Here is a 19,935-nt window from a genome sequence, read left to right as displayed (position 1 = left end):
ACTTACCTCTACTCTTCCCGACGGATTTGGTGTGATGACAGACTTGGTTAAGCTCGGTAGTAGAGTGATTCAGTGATGTCGCAGATGTGCAATTGACCTGGGTGTTCGACTTGGAGATGTTCTGATACGGGCGATCGTCATCATATCGATCCTGTGAGAGAGTCAAGTATTGAAAACTAGGCACTTTTCTTAAGTTGATGGCAACAATACCTTCGTCTGACCCGGAGAGTACTTCGAACTGGCCAACGACTCCCGTCGAACGTCGTTGAACATGGGCTTGCTGGGATCCTGTGGGACACTGGTGCAGCTGCTGCTTATACTATTCGATGTGGCCGATACCTTGGGTGTGGCGACGGCGGCGGCTTGTGAGGCAGTTGGCGTTACCGTTTGAGCAGCTGTGGTGACTGTATTCGTTGCAGAAGTCACAATGGTGGATGCAGTCGTTGTTGTAAGTGCTACCGCGGCGAGTCCAGCAGTGTTATTCACCAAATTGCTCTTCGGGACTGAATTGGTGATGGTAGCAATTGGCTTTGTGGGTGGTTCTTCACCTGGTAAGATAACCGTGGTTTTCTTCTTTCTGTAATGTGAGAATTCCCATGCAGTTATCCATACTTAAACTGAGTCAACGTGAGTTTACAATTATTCGGCCTTACCTTTCCGGTCCAACGGAATCCAAGGTGTCATTGCTGGATACCAAGCTACCAATGGAGGTAAACTCCGTTCCCTCTGAAAACGAAATTACGCGTGTAAAGTGCTTCATAGTTTATTTGTTTTATTATCCCGACCCAAGCTACTCACCGCTGGCGTAATCCTTCTTGACCTGAATCTTCACCGATTCCTTATTCACGTCCGGTTCCGATGAACTCGTCTCCAGCCCTATCCACGCTCTGGCATCCGGCCCCAGACGTTTGATCAGAGCCTGCAGTTCGGCTTCCTTCTCCATCAGCACCTTCCGGAAGCGACAGTTTGTTTGCTTGACATCGCGCATTCGTTGTTCCAGCTCACACACCGAAGAATCGCGCCGATTCTTGGACATGGGCCGTAAGGTCGCCCGGACCTTTTTATCTACCACGCCGGTTGGATTGCGTTTCAGTTCGACGAACTGGAATAAGTCAGAATGTTAGTGATCTCCGTCACGAATACTCACAGTCATTCGACGCAAACCTTGGGAACGAACACCAGACACAGCGTGGCCGTCGTGCAGAAGATGATGAACAGGGATATCAGAATGAAAACGGCGTCTTTGCGATCGGACAGAACCAGCGCGATCGCGGCACCCATGACGCACATGATCACACAGTTGTATACGGACATTCCGACGTGCTTGGAGTCGTTCAGTGCCGGGATCGATACGTGTCGGGTTTCCCAGGCCAGGAAGGCACCAAAGATCAACAGCAGTCCCTTGTAGGCGTAGATCACACCGATGAAGATGGTCATCCTGCTGGACTGGCAGTACTCGTTCTCCTGAACGATTATGACATCTTCCAGGGTGGGGTGTTCCTGCAAGTAGTCTTCAATGAAGATCCAGTTTTTGAATCATGATCACACAAAACCTAACATACCGAAGGTTCAATGTACTTCGTCTCCCGGTAGAACGGATCGGCGATCTGCCACGTGGTCATGATCGCTAGATCGATGGCCAACAGCACTCCCACCACGATAAACAGCTGGTAGTCCTTGATGACCTTCTTGTTGAGCTTGAGATCGGTAAAGATCGAATGGACACGCCATGTTTTGGAGAACATAGCCCCAAACGCAAGGCTGAATCCGGCCATCAGCAGCCAAGCACGCGCTGTGCAGATGTACGGAAAAGCCGGTACACTGCTCAGACCGCTGTCCAGTCCCAGGAAGATCACGCTCAGATAGGTCAGAATGCATCCGATGATGATCAGGTTGTTGAGATGCGGACTGGACATTTTGATGTATCTGTCGATACAGTGTAATTTTAGTTACAAGCTATCTCTACAGGTTCTGAACTGTTGAAGTCTTACCTTTGATTTCGGTATCTGATATTGACGATCAGAAACGCGGTGGCCATAACGATCCCCACGCATGACGTACTCGCCAACACAACGTAGATGGTTATGTTGACTTGACTGTGCTCAATAATTCGCAAGGTACGATCCTTCGGAGGAGATCGTCCGACCCACTTCATCGGATGACCGAGCGTCAGGTCCAACCGGTTCGTCAACGAGTTGTACTCCCCGATCTTAACCTCTTCGCTGTTCTGGAACTGTTTCAACAGGAAGCTGGCCTTCCGCTCGTTGTTGTAGAATCTAACTGGTCCCTGCGAAAGTCCCAAGATAAACACGGTGAAGATAATCGAAAACTTCGAAACAACTTACGGTAACTCCCTCGAAGCTGGTGTTCTTCAATGCCTCCAGGAATATAGCCTCCCAATCCTTTTGCCGATACTCAAAGTGCGTCAATGCATGCTCCTTCCGTTGGGAAACATACTGAATGGCACTGGCCACGGCCCAGATTCCATCGTAGGTGTAACCATGGAAGCGGGAGTACTCACTCCCCCGTCGGCTGTTGTACTCCGTAAGATACTCGTCGGCAGTCTGTCGAGGGTGGCATAGTAAAATGTAGCGCATTATTTATCATTAGGTTTATTGTTAAATATAATTTCAGTGACCACTCCACATTTATTGATGAACTTACAATCCCAGAAATAGCAATTTCACCGCTGGTAGAAAGTGGCAGCAAATCCACTAAAATCGTCGACTCCAGCGCCATCCTTACATCATCTACGTCACAGTCCGTATCATTGACATCCCACCAGTCGTTCCCGTACGTGCCCATGATAAGCCACTGATAGGACCTGCCGTACATATCCAGCTTGTGCGCCTCGCAGAACACCCTCCGGGCCCAGTATTCGTTGAAATTCCCTAGAATAATTCTCACATCTTTCTCCCTTAGCTTCCTCAGTGATTCTTCCACGTCGTACACGAAACTCTGCGTCTCCACCACGTCCAGCCCCATGGCGTCCAGGTCTGCGACCATGTGATTATGCGGCAGCGAATACCGCGGTTCGTTCTGATAAATCGTCCCTATCCGGGTCCAGTTGAATTCCTTCAACAGCGCCAGCCGCGGTGCATTGAATGCATTCTCCGATGGGACCACGCGGAAAAAGTTCGGGAAGGCATCCTTCGTAAACATGGGATGTGTGTCCGCATAAGATAACTGCGTCAAATGCCAATGTTTGCTGGCTTTGGCTATCGGGTCCGTCACATGGGTGCAGGCGGCCCCGAACAGCATCAGCTTGTGCGGTCCGGAGTGCATCATGTCGAAGAACGACTTCACCCCAACGGCCGCATTGCACTCGGTATCATTCCACCACATGTGCAACCGATAGTTCCGCAGTATAGTGGAATGCTCATTCACGTGATCCAGTGCCAGCTTAACACTTGGCATGACACCCCGGCCCGTCTCGCTGTTCTCCACTCCCTCGCCGTACGGGAAAAAGCCGGCTATGTAAACATCCAACCGGTGGCCAGCCCCGGGTCTAGACCCGTCCACCCAGTCCTGGAACAGGCACAGCGCCATCACCACCGTCTGCACGACAGTGGTCATCGTGGTCAGGCTAGTAGTGCTGGTGCTAGTGGTTTTGTCGGTTTTGCTGACGCTCTTTGCTTTCATTCCTTTGCCCGCGCGTCCTCCCCTCGGCTCTGTGTCGATTCTAAATGTCCTTACACGCGTGCTGCTCGTCTGTGGAGGAAAGATAAACGGTTTGTTGAATGTGAGTGAAACATATGTATACATTACATATTATAATGTTCGAGAGAAATATAAACAGATGTTTGAACTAGTTTGGACTAGTCAAGATTATTATCTTGGTAAACTTTACTTTTATGTCTACTACAACACAACTATTAAGGATACTATCTGTAATCAATTAGCCTTCATAGCCTTAGAATGGCCTTGAGGTTTTTTTGGTCTTTTTCTCTGTAGTTTTGTTTGGAAGAATTTGGAAATTTTCCTTACAATCATTTTTTTGTCAAATTCCTCCAGTGGTTCCACCAGAGATTACTCTAGGAGTTCCAAATATAATTCCTCTAGAAGTTCCATAAGGAATTCCAAAAGGAGTTACACCAGGAATTCCTGTGGGAGTTCCACTGGGAATTCTTCTTGAAGTTCCACCGGGAATTTATGTATGGATTTCAACGAAAATTTCTCTAGGAATACCACCAGGAGATTGTTGCTCTATTCCAAAGAGAATTCAGCATAGTGTTGTTGCGTCGGCTTACTATTTCAAGAGTTATTCAAGAGTTCAGAATAATTATAAAATTCCAGAGTCATAGATGAATCGCCAAAATATTGCACCAGGGAACACTTGTTTCCGGTGCAAAAACAGACATGAACTCCCGGTATGACAAGTATCCTTTCATAAAGTACAACTCTTCCCATCGATTATAGTGAAAACTGCTTGTTTTTATATTGTACAGTTCCTGAATCAGCCGATTAAAAATAAAAAGTTTGTCCTGGTGCTTTGAGGGTTAAGCATAGAAATTTTTCTGGCAGCTACACTGGAAAATGTTCTGGAAGTTCGTCTGTGAATACCTGTAGAAGTTCATCCGCTCATACTCAGGTATTGTTGTGGGAGATCCACCGTGAGTTCCTACCGAAGATCCACTGGGAATTCCACAAGGAGATCCATTGGAACTTCTTCTAAGACTTCCATCTACAATTCCTGTAGAGAGTTCCACCGGGGACTTCCGTAGGATTTACAGCACGAATACCTCTAGGAGTTGGAATGAGAACTTCTCTATGATTTCCATCGATTGTTCCTAAAAGTTTCTCTATGAGTTCCTTAGGGAAATTAATGAATTGCTCTAAAAGATTAATAGTTAATTCTTTTTGAAATTCCGCTAGGAATGCTATTGAAAGTTTCACATGAGATTCTTCTCGAAATTCTAACGAAATTTCTAACGGGAAAACGCTGTAGTATTTGCATCGATATTTTTTTATGAGTTCTACCCAGCAATTCTGTGGAAGTTTCGTCGGGAGTTCCTCTAGCAGTACCACCGGAAATTCTTCTAAGTGTTCCGAAGAGAATTTGTCTATGAATTCCATTGAATATTTATCTAGGAAAATCCAGCCGAAGTTCCGCCGAAAATTCCTGAGGAGATTTCTCTTAAAATTCTTCTCGAAGTTTCACCAGAAATTCAATTAGGAGTATCAATGACAATTTTTATAGCAGCTCCACCGATTATTTCTCTAGGAGCGCGACCAGAAAAATGTCGATTTTAGCGTTACGTAATAAATGGATGCTGCCTAATAATTAACACTCCATGTCCATTAGAGTTACTTATATACCAACAAACATTATTGCTGTACAATGGTTGAATAAACCGCTCTTAAGCTTGATTGAAAAAATACCTGAATAAGCTGTTATTGAGCTGTCATTGTTACTTGGGGTTTATCCCCCGCACCCTCCCCCCTTTTGGTGGCGTGTCATAATAGTTTATTGTTGTATTTTTTCGGAAATGCTCCGTGAAATTGTTTACATTCATGACTTTCGGTATTGAAAAATAGGTTTCGTAGATCGTTGATGTCCGATTTGCTTCGGTGAACTCGTCCAATATACCTAGATCACCTGAAGTCCTCCAACCCGTTATAGAATTCAAGTCATATGCTCTGTAAACGAATGAATGTAATCAATGCAATAAATTCTTGGGACAATATGACAGAATATTCTTAGCGCCACAAGAAATAAGCAGGCAGCTGTTACAGTTTTGTTTGGATGTTCTAGGATATGCGAGCTATCCTAGAGTGAAGACTTAGGATCTACTGCAGCCGCAATTCAATATAACTTTTGACCGATATTATTCGAGTCGCTTTGTATTTGAAGGAGAAGTTCTTTTTAAAGTTTCCGGACATTTCCAGGCTTACAAAATGACCTTAAGTTCAGGACTTTCAAGTTCTACAAAATCTACCACAATCACCGTTCAATCTACGCTTGTGGATAACGGTCATTGTTATCCATGGTACTGCCCAATCCTACGGGAACATTTTTTGAGGTAGCACGACTTGTAAGGCATGCAAATTTTCTGGAATCCAGGACTTGCAAGTTCTACAGAATATACCTCAATCGCCATTCAATCTACGTTTGCAGTTATTGTCAGAGATGGAAACACTCTCATCGTGAATCAACTCGCGAGTGTAAAAGCAACAAACGGTTTACTCACGATGCCGAGAGTAAGCCGTGTGTGAGTTTATTCGCACCCGCTTGCTTCACGAGTATGAAGCAAAACAAAAACAAAAACACTCATGAATTTTTATTCGCGAAGAACAAGTGGAGATGCGGGAATTGCATTTTAGTGCGATTTTAATAGCAAAACATGTAATTATCAATCAGCTAGTAGTGTTTTGTGCTTTATTGTTCCTGAAAAGTTAATCTGTCGGCCGCGTAAATTTCGTTTTTTCACAAAATTGAAAAAAGTTCAGTACTGCTTCGCGAATCAATCACGAGTGCGACCAGCTTCGTTAGCTCGCGAGTGAAGGAAGTGTGAATATATTCTGGCTTCTGTTGTTCACGAGTAGGATAGCTTTGCGTTTGTGTCTACTCAGCTGCATTCCTCACTGTTTTCCATCCCTGGTTATTGTTCTCTGATATCCATGATGCTCCACAATCCAACGAGAAGACCTTTTTCTGGTTGTTGGATATTGCAATGTTGCTAAATGTTCTGAAGTTCAGGACTTTCATGTTTTTCATAATCTACCACAATCACCGTTCAATCTGCGCTTGCGGTTTACGGTCATCGTCATTGTTATCCATGGTACTTCCCCATGCTACGGTAAGGTATGCAAAATTTTCTGGAGTTCAGGACTTTCAAGTTCTACCTTAATCAGAGCAGGTATACAGGCATACAGAATCTACCTCAAACGACATTCACCGTTGTACAATATTGTAAGGCATGCAAAACATTCCTCTTTAAGTTCATGCCAGTTTCACAATAGAATTCGCAAGAAACTTTTACTAAGATTTAAGAAGTAAATTGTTCGAAAAATCGGATAACTTGTCGGAATTTTTCTAGAGAAATTCCATCAGACTGCCATTTTCTTCTTTTCAAGGAGATTTTACTGAACTTCTCCGTTAGTTATAACATAAATTTATCGGTATTCCTCAACCGTCGTGTGGACAGAAGAAAAAACATCCGTAGAATGCCGGCTAAAATGGTCATATCTCCGTGAATTTTCCATTCATTTGAAAAAAAAACGGCTCTTTTTTAACTCAGCAACTCTATCGAGAGAATATTGGGCCGGTCTGATCACTAAGGAACCCGGAAAATCTGGATTTCCGGAAACATGTTCTTACGCTGTTTTATTGGGGATTTCTCGAAGTGTTTTTGGTTAGCCATGGTTGAACCCAACATTTCTAAAATCGGTGGAAAATTTACGGAGATACAGGGGATAGACAAAATGATCGGGACAGGCAACATTTTCGTTAAAAATGCTCAACTACAGGGGGTGGCCAAAATGTTTGGGATAGGCAGCATTTTTTTTCTCTCACAAAAAAGTTCAACATGCTGTAACTTTTCATAGAGTGCTTCAAATATTTTGACCGTTATACACTCCCGATCAAAAGTTTGGGGTCACCCCCTCAAAAACATGTCATTTTTTTAGGCCCATATCTCCGCCAATTTGCGTCCGATTTCAAAACCCTAGGTTTCATTCAAAAGATAATAAGTCAAAGAAACTTTGAACATGATTTAAAAGAAACTTTTTCAAAAAAAAAAAATTGTATGTAAACTTAACCCAAAGTTGCCAAATTTTCTAAAAAAATGAATATAAACTTACGGCAGTGTCGCTGGAAATTGGGTTGACTTAATTTTAAGATGAGAGCGGTAATATAACCCATTTTCTATTAGCTTTCAACTGCTTTTTACAGAACTTAGCTAAAAAATCTAGAAAAAAAAGATATTAAGTAAATTAACTCTTCATGTCATCGTAAATTTCAACAAATATGTGTGGTTCAATGTCTATGCAGTAAGTATCATTTATTTTGTTTCAAATAAGCCAAGAAGAATTAAAATTGAATTAAAGATGACAAAGATATCAACAAATCTTTTTTCCATGTTTTACGATAGTGACCCCAAATTTTTGACCGATACATCATTTTGAGGGGTGACCCCAAACGTTTTGTCGATGATTGATTTCGTTACAGAGAGAAAGTGCAAAACTTGGTTAAACAATTTTAACCGAATGAGTGGGGTGAAGCAAAAACTATTTTGAAGCACTTTACTGCCGTGAATCGCAAGTCAGTCCCATGTGTGAAAAGTAGGCATTGAGAAAATGGACTCAGAAGTTTTCAAATTCGACTCCTATGTGGAACCTTGTGAAACTTTAAAAAATCGTTATGATTTGAAAACTTCTGTGATCATCATCAAACCTTCACAAATTGTTTCAAATGTGAAAACGTTACTGAGAAAAATATAAATCTAAATAAAACAGTGTTCGGTTTTGCACTGCAGGGTACACAAGCTGATAATGGGACTGACTTGCCATTACTTTTCATTATGGGACAATCTGACTTGGTGTTGTTTTTCGATTTAACTGAACAAACTATATATTTTTATTCACGCAGCTGAAAGATCATCCGAAGAAAGATCGAAAACTGCCATTAACTCAATTTTGCCCAAAATGCAGATGGGACTGACTTGCGATTCACGGCAGTTTACTGGACCTGAATGAGACTATGCCATGAATCTGCCCAATGAAACGGTATGATATGGCGACCGTCACAGGACGACAGATATCTTGTAATAACCATGATCGCTGGGGAATCATGTCAGACACCTATCATATTGTACCTAGAATTAGAAAAGGATTTCAGAAACAATAAAACATCTAAGTTACACATGAACTAGAAATTCGCTGAGTATTGTGTAATGCTTTTTTATTGTTTCCAGCAACCCGTCACACGGTGTGTTTATAGAGCACTTTACAACAAGAAAATAAGTAAGTCTGATTTATTGCCATAAATAAGTACAGGTACTCTTCTTACCCTTATCCTTAAAAGTCGAAAAAATCTGTCGGGGGGTCAGAGTAAAATTTATTTTTGAAACTTTTGGGTGAAATATTACGAATGATGGGATTCAGAACTTAAACAAAGTTACATACACTTGCTGCTAATTTGCTTCACAAGCATTAAATCAAAAAACAATGTAAGGAGTTTTTTTTCTAAAACTTTGCAGAACATTGCACTAACCTTGCTTTGATAGTTTGATCACTAGAGAGCAGTAAACAAAACTCTCCATGGCGAGATTATAATTTGCGTCCACAATGTGGTGCTTTTGTCTTCATAGCATTCTCATGTGTTATGTTTGCAAATTTGTTTTATCTGTATTAACGAGATTTTTAGCCCTAGGCTAGTTCATCTACTTCCCTTCCGAAGGAAGAACTCACTAGACTTTGTATCTGTTCATCATTTGAAAAACAAGTTTTCACAGTGCCGCCAACATAATGACTCAAGGTGCTTAGAATTAAATATTTTTCATGTATTATTATACATGTTAGTATTTTAGAATGCATTTGATAGTTTTGCTACTATTTGAAAACCATTCAACATATTTCAATGAAATTTTCACACAGTCATCTACGTATACTACTTCAAAACGCCTGAAAATTTTATGGTTCTAACTTCCAAGACAAAAAAGTTGTGACTATTTGTAGGAGATGCAATAATTTACAACGCTTTTAACAGTTTTTGCATGAAAAAACTTCAAAAAAAAATTTGTTCTAGACCCCCCGATGAATGTTTTCTACCAACCCAGAAAATTGAAGGGAATGGCCCATAGTATCATTGGGCAAAATTTTAGATTTACTTTTTTTTTAAGTTGTTCTACACAACACACCGTGGTCAACGATCATTACAGAACCTAGTTAGTATTCATCGCTAATTGTTTAAAGGATGTACAAAATAATCCTCTATTGATTCAAGAATACGATTCCCCGATCTCCCCAAGAATTTTAAGATCGAAAAAGTGGTGTGGAGCAAAAACTAGTTTTTTATCCTCTTTAATGGAAAGGTCTACTAAACGAGAATCAGCTTAAAATGAGAGTCTGCCAAACTGCATGACATGGCAATCCTGACGCTGAAAAATTGACCTAATATTATGTAATAACTATTTAACTATGTTTCTAGTAAGGCATTAAAAATCTGGAATCTAGCTTGGAATCTAGTCTATACAGAAATAAAGTCTTCCTAAGATTTCTCAAGAAACTCACCGAAACCAGATTGAGTCAATGAAACGGTATGATATGGCGACCGTGACATGGACGCCAAATATTTTGCAAAACATGAAAAAAGGCTGGGGATCAAGTCAGAAATCTACCAAAATCTTCCTAAATGGGAGATTTCCTCATGAATCAGCCAAGGGTTTTTGAAAAAAAATCGATTCTAATTCGCTTCGTATTTCGCCCAAACTTTTCAAAGATGTTTCCTGCAAGTCACTAAGGATCTCAAATTAATTCTAGCTAGTATTCAACTATAAATTCTTCAAGAATTTACCTAAGGATTGTCGAAGTGCCTGGCTGAAAATCTTTCATAAACATCCTCGATTGATTGAGGAATGAAGTCTGCCCAAGAATTTAAAAATCGAACGAGTGGTGTGGATCCAAAACTGTTTTTTGAACATCTCTATGGAACAGGTTTACTGGATAAGAACAAGTTGTTTCACATTTGGCGAAACAACCAGTGAATTTTGAGCTACGGGTTTTTAACTTTTTTACGAGATATGTCGTGTTTTGTCACGGTCGCTATATCACTCCGTTTAACGAAATGATATGGCGACCGCGACAAAACACCAAATATGCCATAAAAAATCAAAAACCCGTAGCTCAAAATTCACTGGGTGTTTTGCCAAATGTAAAACAACTTGTTTAAAGATACATTATTTCCATCAAGTCATCACAGAATCTGGATGGAATCAAGTTAGTTTACAAAATCAAGGATTTTCAAAGATCTACCAAATAGTCGTTGATAACTTGAGGAATAAAGTTTTCCCAAAATTCGGCATAAAAACATTTCCGATTCCATTTGGTAGACACGTTTAAAACTTCAGCAGTTGTTCGATCTACCGGGGTCTTCTTACCCTTCTTCTTATTCTTCTTGGCGCAACGTCCCAACTGGAACAGAACCTGTATATCAACTTCAACCCAAGTAACACACATGTTATATAAAAGTTACGACAGCGCAAGTTTTTGTTGTATAGAAGTTTATTTTACGTTATTTCAACACAATGTTAGAATTACGTAAAATAAACTTCTATACAACCAAAACTTGCGCTGTCGTTACTCTATTATAACATGTGTGTTGCTTGGGAAGTCTCTTATGAGCGCTTCCACAGTTATTATCTAAGAGCTTCCTCTGCCAATGATCATTTTGCAAGTGTACACGGTGTATATCGTGTGGCAACTACGAAGATATTCTATGCCCAAGAAAGAAAAGGAAATTTTCATTACAAAAAGTCCCGGGACCGACCTGGAATCGAACCCGTCACCCTCAACATGGTGATACCGAGTACCCGAGCGTTTACCGCTTCCTATCCTATCCAACCCGAGCAGAGGGGAATATCAAATTAATAACTACGAAATCACAAAACCTGTATTTATATCTTGTTTTGTTATTATTGAATTATCAAGGCATTACGTTTCCATAACATGTTTTGTTGGACAATCTTATTTTGTTATGACCAAGCAATTGGTATGCAGCCCTTAAATAACATTTCAATATTACATTCTGTTGTGGAACAAGTTTGGTTATTATTGTATTATTGAGAGTGCACAAATTGGGTTGATATTGAAACTCCATACATTTTGAATGGTATGAAAAACTGGTGAAAAACTTCAAAGCTCATTTACTCGAAAGTGGGTTTTTGTAACTTACACCCCTTTGCTTCTAAGCTCCTCTATTCTAATATCGGCGTTGTTGGAGTTAGCGTATTGAAAATATATGGTCTCTCGTGAAACATGCTTCGTAATTACACTGTTGAAAACGCTTTGACATCCACGTGCAGCACAACAGAACATGTGCTCGATGAACAAATTGAGATTTGAATTATGAAAATGCTACGGTCAACCTTGGCTTGGTCAGCCAAAGCAAAATCAAGAAATTGACATTTATGCTTCGTAATGATTACTTTGAAGTCAATACTTTGATGGTGCATGAAGAAGAAGAAGAGCGATGGTGTTTTGAAAAATCCTATCCCTACCACACAGGAGAAGATTTTAAAATGCCTCTATAAAATCTAAAACAAAATCTAATTAAAAACGGTTTGATGTACGGTGTAAGACCTTGGACGGACTACATATTGAACGTATAAATTTAAATTTATCATTTTTTTTCTTGGTAAGGTACTTAATTTGTTTGGGTTTTTAAAATTAAGAATAATATATTGATTTTTTTGGTTTTATTCGAAAGAGCACCTTTTTTTTAAGCCAGTACATATGATTTTTTTCAGATTTTTTAAACTTTATTTTGAAACCTAAATTCAATTACAAAAAGATTTTTTGAAATCACCTTTTGACAGCTGGGCAACTGCTTGACAGCTCCGCCCAGTACGAAATGGGGTGATTCAACAAATCGCTCCCATACAAACTTTAAATCGATTTTTAAATAGGTTCCCGGGCACCAAAGTTCATGAAAATTTGGATTTCGGCTCAGTTTGGCATGTAGATTGTGAATATGGAATTATCACAACACCACTAAACAAACCAATTGCAGCTGGTCTATGGAAAATTCCACGTGTATGGCAATCCGGGTTTTTTTCTTAACTCACGATGACCAGATCGGTTCAGTCGGATTTGTTCTTGATGGAAAAAATAAATCTGGATCAAATGAGATCAAAATTGTCAAAATCGGAGAAAATTTATCGCAGATATAACCATTACATAGTTTACCTTCTTTATTTTATTGTCTGCTGTTTCATATTATGAAGTAAAAAATAAAGGCATTGCAACTTCTAGAAATTTCATCAGACTCTTCCGTATTTTTTATTTTATTCATTGCTATAATTTGAGTTTTGGGTAAATATAGCATCATAGCTATTGATATGTTTATCTTTGTATTAATTTCCTTCTTTCAATATCCCAGTCCCGTTACGGTGCCAAATTCCTATCACTTTTCTACGATTCCCAATTCTTATAGGTTAAGTAAAATTTTAGCTTCAAAAAGCGATACATCTGCAAATGAGTTGTTTTTTATCTCAAAATTGAGTAAACTTAGTTGAATTTATATGTCATTTTAACAGTACTGCTATTCTAACCTCTAATTATAACGTCAAAAAGTACCGAACAGACTATGTATTATGAAGTAATGAATGTTAGTGAGAGTGGAGAATTCTAATCAATAAAAATGTCAACTATACAGACAATTCTGCTCAATTGATGATTGCATTTGTCTATTATAACTTTTTTCTTTCGATCTATTACTATTCGATCATATCTCGCGTTTAGTATCATACAGGCGTATCTACAATGATCGATTTCTCTTCATCGATTTTCTCTTCGGATTATTCCGGGAAATACGGCCAATAGTCGGATAATCTATCGGTGTATTTCGGTGAAGGACGACTAGGACTAGCATCTAAAACAATAAAAACAACCAAAAATGATTTGCCGGCCAAGTTATTAACCAAAGAGCATAAGCGTAAATAGGTCATAGCTCTAGGGGGGGGCAAGGCCATTTCGATATAGATTTTTTATACTGAAAAGATACTTTTCGCCTGAATTGCCAAATTTTTTTTTCCGAAATGGATTATTCTGGAGGGGGCCAGGCCCCCCCTGGCCACCCCCTATTTACGCCAATGCCAAAGAGAAAATCGATGAAGAGAAATCGATCATTGTAGATACGCCCGTATGATACTGAGCGCGAGATATATTGTTTGACATTATGTCATAAATATCTTTTTTCATTACTAAAAATAATCTAAAACAGAATAAAACTAAACAGCATCTACAGAAGTAATCATATCGGCATATGATATAATTACCTTTTACCTTCGCTCACGTAGGTACGTGTATAATCGCCGTTCTCACAACGCGAACAAAACAAAAAATAAAAAAAAATCATCTCCGTCTGGAAAGAATCTTTGTCGCCGCCGAAATGCACCCCATGACGAAGCTCAATCATAAATAGTCGACTAGCAACTTTTTCGTCGTTCTCTTTGTTCCGAAACCGCCGACGACGGGCCATGCGAACGCCACCACTGTTATTATTAGTGTTACAGTGCACATGTCTGCGCACCGCGATAGCGCTGTTGGTAAGAGAGAGAGGTTGATTGATCTTGCATTCAAATCTCTGTCTATTTTTGTCCTGCGACTGGCAAACATGAAATGGGGGAATAGGGAAACTGGCAATACGTAGAACCAGTAAAGCTTCTATCGTCCTTCACTTCAAGTGCTGTGATAGCCTCATTGGTAAAGGCGACTGAAAATTTACGATAGCAGGATTGGAGGTTCAAATCCCGTCCATGTTTGTAAGTTTTATAATGAATTCGAAATTTTTTTTATGTGATCTATTATTTTCTAAAAATAGAAAAACACACTTAAAATAATTACCCAAAAATGAGTAAAAAAAGTTAGTTTTTACCCTAATTTTGCTTTCGGAATGTTATCAATAACTCTTTAATAACAAAATTTGTTATTGAAATATTTCCCAAATCCACTGTTATTAAGTTGTTATTGCCACTAACAAAACATGTTATTAAATTGATTTTTCAGGAACAAATTTTTGTTATGTGACTTGTTATTTTGCCGCTTATGACAGACAAGTTTATAACTCAATATGTTATGTTAATAACATGAAAATTACTAATTCCATTATGCAGTTATTTTGCCAAAATAACGTATTTTGTTATGCTGTTGTTATTCTCTTCTGCTCGGGAAACGAAAAGCAACATCTAATTTCTAAAAATTAAATTTTCAACGAATCTCTTGTTCACTTACCCGAGTAGTTGCCCCTGCTCACAAGAAGCAGCCAGCGTACGTGATTTCGCAAGTATATGTGTTTGACCTAACTTTTGCTCTTTGATTTAATTATGCGATAGCAACTCTCGTCGTGCCGCTGGGCGGCGCTGGTTGCTGGTTGCTGATGGGGCCTGGTTACTTGACAGACAGGCGCCTCTCCCAGGGTCCTCTTGCCCTCTCCTCTCGTGTATTACGTACGGTTTGCTCAGTTAGTTCTGGTTTAATGGTCTATATAACGTCGTGTGCCTAGGAGTTCCGTAGCTTTTTTTTGCCTCCCAATGCCATGCTTCTCATTTGCACTCATCGTCGTTGCTCATCGGCCGTAAAAAGCGTTGGGGGTCGTATGTTGATGACGATGATAATGGCGGCGGTAGTAGCCCCTCTTGCATGTGTTCGTCCAGGTTTGGAGGCGATTTGTGTCAGGTTCTGGCGTGGTACCGTTACCCGATCAGAAAGGCATAACAAAAATGTAACAGAATTATATCAGCGGTTGATAGATATATCAACGTTTGATATATTTAGATATATTTGACAAAAATGATTTGAAAACCTGATTTAATTATATCAGAATTATAACAAGGTCAGTTATAATACAAAAAAAAATTTTGATCATCTTTATAGGTACATTATAACAAACTCAGTTATAGTTTTGAAAATGCAGTTTGTGTCAAATGAATATTTTACAGGTGGTGTTTGGTACGCAATTACACCGCTGTGTGGCGGTACTGCGCCTGTGAAATGCCGGATTTTTAACAAGTTCGAATCATGATCCAGACCTTTAAGAAAATTCAGGTTATTCATTAAATTTATTTATTGACATACTTGTATTTAGATTCAGGGTTATCCCTCATTGGAAGTTCAAAATCAATTTTTTGATTATCTTTCAAATTCACTAACACAAATTGAAATTCAAACCTGAAATAAATAAATGCAGTATTTTTGACATGTTTGAATCATGATCATGATTTTTAAGAAAGCTCAGATGGATATTTTCGCGCTAATATTCACTGTACTTCACATGATTAATAGAATGCAGTGAATATATTTTCATGGTCGATGTTTTGGTTTACAGCGAGAAAACTGCTTTTTATTTCCTAAAAAATGATGACGGATGCTAAAAGCCTTAAGATCATCAGTATCTTAGTGATGAGGCCACAATATTTAGTTTCTTAGCGAATGATTCTATATAGCATCACACAGCAACGTAGTTAAAAAAAATAAGAAATGAGTATCCCAGCAGTTGTCATTGTAGGTGAGCCACACTAGAGTATCTAGTAAAATTTAATGCCCAACGTATGCAATGATTGAACCCTCCTAATAAGGTACCCCGGGGCAAGTGGGACCTAAAAAAATGCTAGTTTGGTTTTGTCAAGCCAAAAAATCTTAAACATAAATAAATTTAAAATTCCAATGATTCTAAAGGACATTGTAGGTATATTTCTTCTTATTAACGGGCATTAGAACTGTTTGAATTTTTTTACATTCTGTATATTTTGCATATAATAAAAAGTGGAGCAGATCTTCATTTACTCAGTACCACGGGGCAAGTGGGACCTATTCGGAATGTTTATACAAATGGCTTAATAAAGTTGCTGCATAAATGTAAGATAGCATAAATTACAAATATCTTACACGAACTACTATGTTTAGCGATTTATGTTGGAAGAGTTTTGTGGTATCGTGCATAAATTACGTAACACAGGTAATAACGAATCACTGAGAAAAAAATGATTTAACTCTAGCAGCTCGTGCAAAACAAATTGATTTTTTTAAACAAAAAGCGCCAAAAAGTTAAATGTCGAAAGATTTCCAAACTTGTTTTTCATATTACGTTGTTGATGAAGCTCGCCAAACATTTTTCAAGATTTACAGTTAACAATTGTTATGATTTCCCTTACTTAATATAACGATCATAAAATAAATATTTGTAAATTGTGAACTTTGAATAAGTCGTTTTCCAATTTTATCATACATTATGGCCGGTTCTTTAACACTCAAAAAAACTCATTATGCAGCGAACGAAAAAATTAAAGAATTTGCTTAGACGAAAATATGAAAAATTGATTGGTTCGAAAAAAATATGTTCTACCCAAGACTTTACCAAAAAAAAAAAAAAAAAAAAAATAGCTTCATCATCAGAATTGAAGTAATTAAGTATATTTTAACGATTGATTATTTAGGGCGCCGATTTTTACTTCAATTTTATGTAAATTTCGACTTAGCTGAAGAAAGCGAGATCATACTATGCAATTGTGTTTGATTACTCCCATAGGTCTCACTTGCCCCAGATGCTGAAATGCACTGGGGCAAGTGAGAGCAGTTAACTAAAGGTAATAAATGAATATAAATTACAGCTTATTCGCTTAAAATAATTTGCAAGCACTCCAAATATCATCCTGAAATCGTAAAAGTTTTACTTTATCTGTTATTCTATTTTAGAACGACGAATGTAATAGAGTACGTTAATCTCACTTAGTGAATTGAAAATTACATATGATCAACAATAACATATATGGTCTCTTTATGGTGAGAAGAATAACAATTTTTGAATTCAAAGTATCCGTTGGCGTTATACCTATGTTTTCTATGAAGAATGTTTGCTTTAAAAATAAAAAAATAAATAAATTATAGCTGTAGGTCTCACTTGCCCCGGATTCTCACTTGCCCCGGGGTACCTTATGTTAGTGTTTACGCGTATGTCCTTCCCCTCAACAATTGGAACTGGTCCTGTCCTTCCCCCCATCGATTTTAAGCTAGTCGAATGTCAACAACATCCGCCTCCGTTCGAGCATAGTCGACGGCGAAAACCTAGAGGAAAAATTTTGTTAGTTTTAAGCGCAGCCATTGTAGAGAAACGATGCAATAAAACTACAGTCGGCAAAATCGAGTGTTATTCCACGTTTTATTTCGTTTTCCGACTCGGATTTCGGTTTCCTCCGTTTCCTGCTACGGTGTTCGAGTTTCGTGTTTGGCATTCCCGCGTACAGTTAGGCTTTTGCACCAGGAAGGCGTAGCGTACGTTCAGCGTGCTTGTCTGGGTCATATTGACCCCAACTTCCTACTAGGGTTGATGCAACTCTCAAACGATCACATGAAGCTATGATAAGTGAGGCAACAAAATGGATATTAAAAGGATGACTTTCATTGAAACTGTTAACACTCATGAAGTAAGTTTTAAGTTTCACAAACCTCCATAGGTTTTGCAGTATGTGGTCCCATTCAAGATTATTCTAATAAATTATTCTGAAATTAGAAGTTTTACCATTAACATGATACAACTGGAACAATTAGTCGTCTGCAAATGAAAATCACCTTAGTTTTTGAAGAATTGATTATTATCTAAATAATTTGTGGAGCTTTGAAATTTATATCTAATTTGGTCGCGCCATGTCGTTAGTCACGTTTCATTGCCATGCAATTAACGTCCATATCAATTCAGTAGAAATACAGCTTCTTATTATCTGCAAACATGTGGTGTGGATGTTACATACTCAAAGATGAAGGAAGGCCGTTGATAAATAAGGCTAACATCAATGGTCCTAAAACCGATCTTTGTGGCACGCTCGATAGAGTACCGATCGGGCTTCAATGATTTCCTTTAACTTCCATAATTTTAAAGCGGTTATTCAAATAGGATCTACTTAATGAAACAGAATCTCAACTGAAATCAAATAGATGTGATAATCTGTGCAGTAGTTCAAAATGAGAAACACTGTTGAAAGCTTTTAAAAAACCAATCAATAGCAGAAGGTTATTTCTTTTTTACCGATGTGTTGATGGACATCGTCATGCATGCCGAAGCAAATGCCGAACACGTGCTTTCAACTAGTGGGGGAATTTCTTGTTTAAACTATTTTTGCTGAAAATTAAAACATTGATATCACGAGGCAAAGCAAACGCCACAGTTTGTCAATTCTTGTACCATGTAATGTTGAAATTGTGCTTTAAACACTGCATTTTTTTATTTTATAAGCCATCTAAAACTGACAATCTTCAGAAATGCACACTAACGCCACGATGCGGTGAAATTTTAAACCACCAGACTACTGCATAACTTTGCCATAGGCAGGAACTTTCTTGATGGTGAGGAACATTAGATAATTATTTAATAACACATGTCGAAATGTTCTGATCTAATTGCTCGCTAGGGGCTGTCCATTAATTACGTAAGGGTTTTTGGGGGGAGGGGGGTTTGAGAAATCTTACGCTACATAAAAAATATTTGGTTTCTCTTACAAAAAATCTTACAAGAGGGGGAGGGGGAGTTAAAAAATCGTAAAAAATCCCTTACGTAATAAATGGACAACCCCCTAGCACCGAGAGAAGGTGAAATTTAATACCAGTCTTTTCACTGTTTAGCCATTAACTATCTCTACAACTTTGATGAAGATACGACATGTATTTCGGGTCTGAATCATGAGATAAAGCATGCCAAAATGCAGAGCAAATTATTGAGTTACAATTATAACCAAATTATATCCACTTTTGTTATATTCTAAGATGACGTAATTGCGATCAACTGTATCAAGAACACTTTTATGTGACGTCATATTTTCTCTCTCCTGTACGTTGGACAAATGAGTCTATTTATAGACCAGCCGCCAAAACGAAGAACCACTTGATCGTATACCGCCTTTCACTTCAAGTGCTGCAATGGTCTCATTGATAAAGGCGCCGGATTGCAGTTAAAGGCTGGCGTCCTTGGTTCGATTCCCGTCTGGGTGAGGGTTTTTTATATACTACGTAGGGCAAGTTTTTTATACAAAAAACTTTTCGCTAAAAATAAATAACACTCTTAATAAAAATTACCCAAAAAATGAGTTAAAATTTACCCAACTCAATTTTTACCCAATATATTTATATCTAATTTATAACAACATGTGTTATAACTTTTTGATCATTCCAATATTTATTATATCTCACGTTGTTATAAATTTGTTAAAATTGTATCAACACCTGTTA

General features: G+C 38.6%; 1 protein-coding gene across 1 annotated transcript in view; it reads right to left on the bottom strand.

The window, feature by feature from the left end:
* LOC109416363 (gamma-aminobutyric acid type B receptor subunit 2) overlaps positions 1-15,410 on the bottom strand; it is a 30,197-nt gene extending 14,787 nt beyond the window's left edge. The window contains exons 1-10 of the mRNA XM_062847071.1: positions 14,953-15,410; positions 2,665-3,711; positions 2,346-2,564; positions 1,992-2,287; positions 1,563-1,926; positions 1,165-1,500; positions 799-1,102; positions 654-726; positions 211-577; positions 7-151 (exon numbers count right to left, since the gene is read on the bottom strand). Of these exons, the coding sequence (XP_062703055.1) occupies positions 7-151; positions 211-577; positions 654-726; positions 799-1,102; positions 1,165-1,500; positions 1,563-1,926; positions 1,992-2,287; positions 2,346-2,564; positions 2,665-3,642 (3,082 nt within the window). The 5' untranslated portion in view covers positions 3,643-3,711; positions 14,953-15,410. The remainder of the gene's footprint in view (positions 1-6; positions 152-210; positions 578-653; positions 727-798; positions 1,103-1,164; positions 1,501-1,562; positions 1,927-1,991; positions 2,288-2,345; positions 2,565-2,664; positions 3,712-14,952) is intronic.
* Positions 15,411-19,935: the final 4,525 nt, after the last annotated feature.

Source organism: Aedes albopictus, chromosome 1 (assembly GCF_035046485.1).
Source record: "Aedes albopictus strain Foshan chromosome 1, AalbF5, whole genome shotgun sequence".
NCBI lineage: Eukaryota > Metazoa > Arthropoda > Insecta > Diptera > Culicidae > Aedes > Aedes albopictus.
The sequence above is the reverse complement of the archived record's forward strand: the minus strand, read 5'-3'. Positions and strand labels throughout refer to the sequence as shown.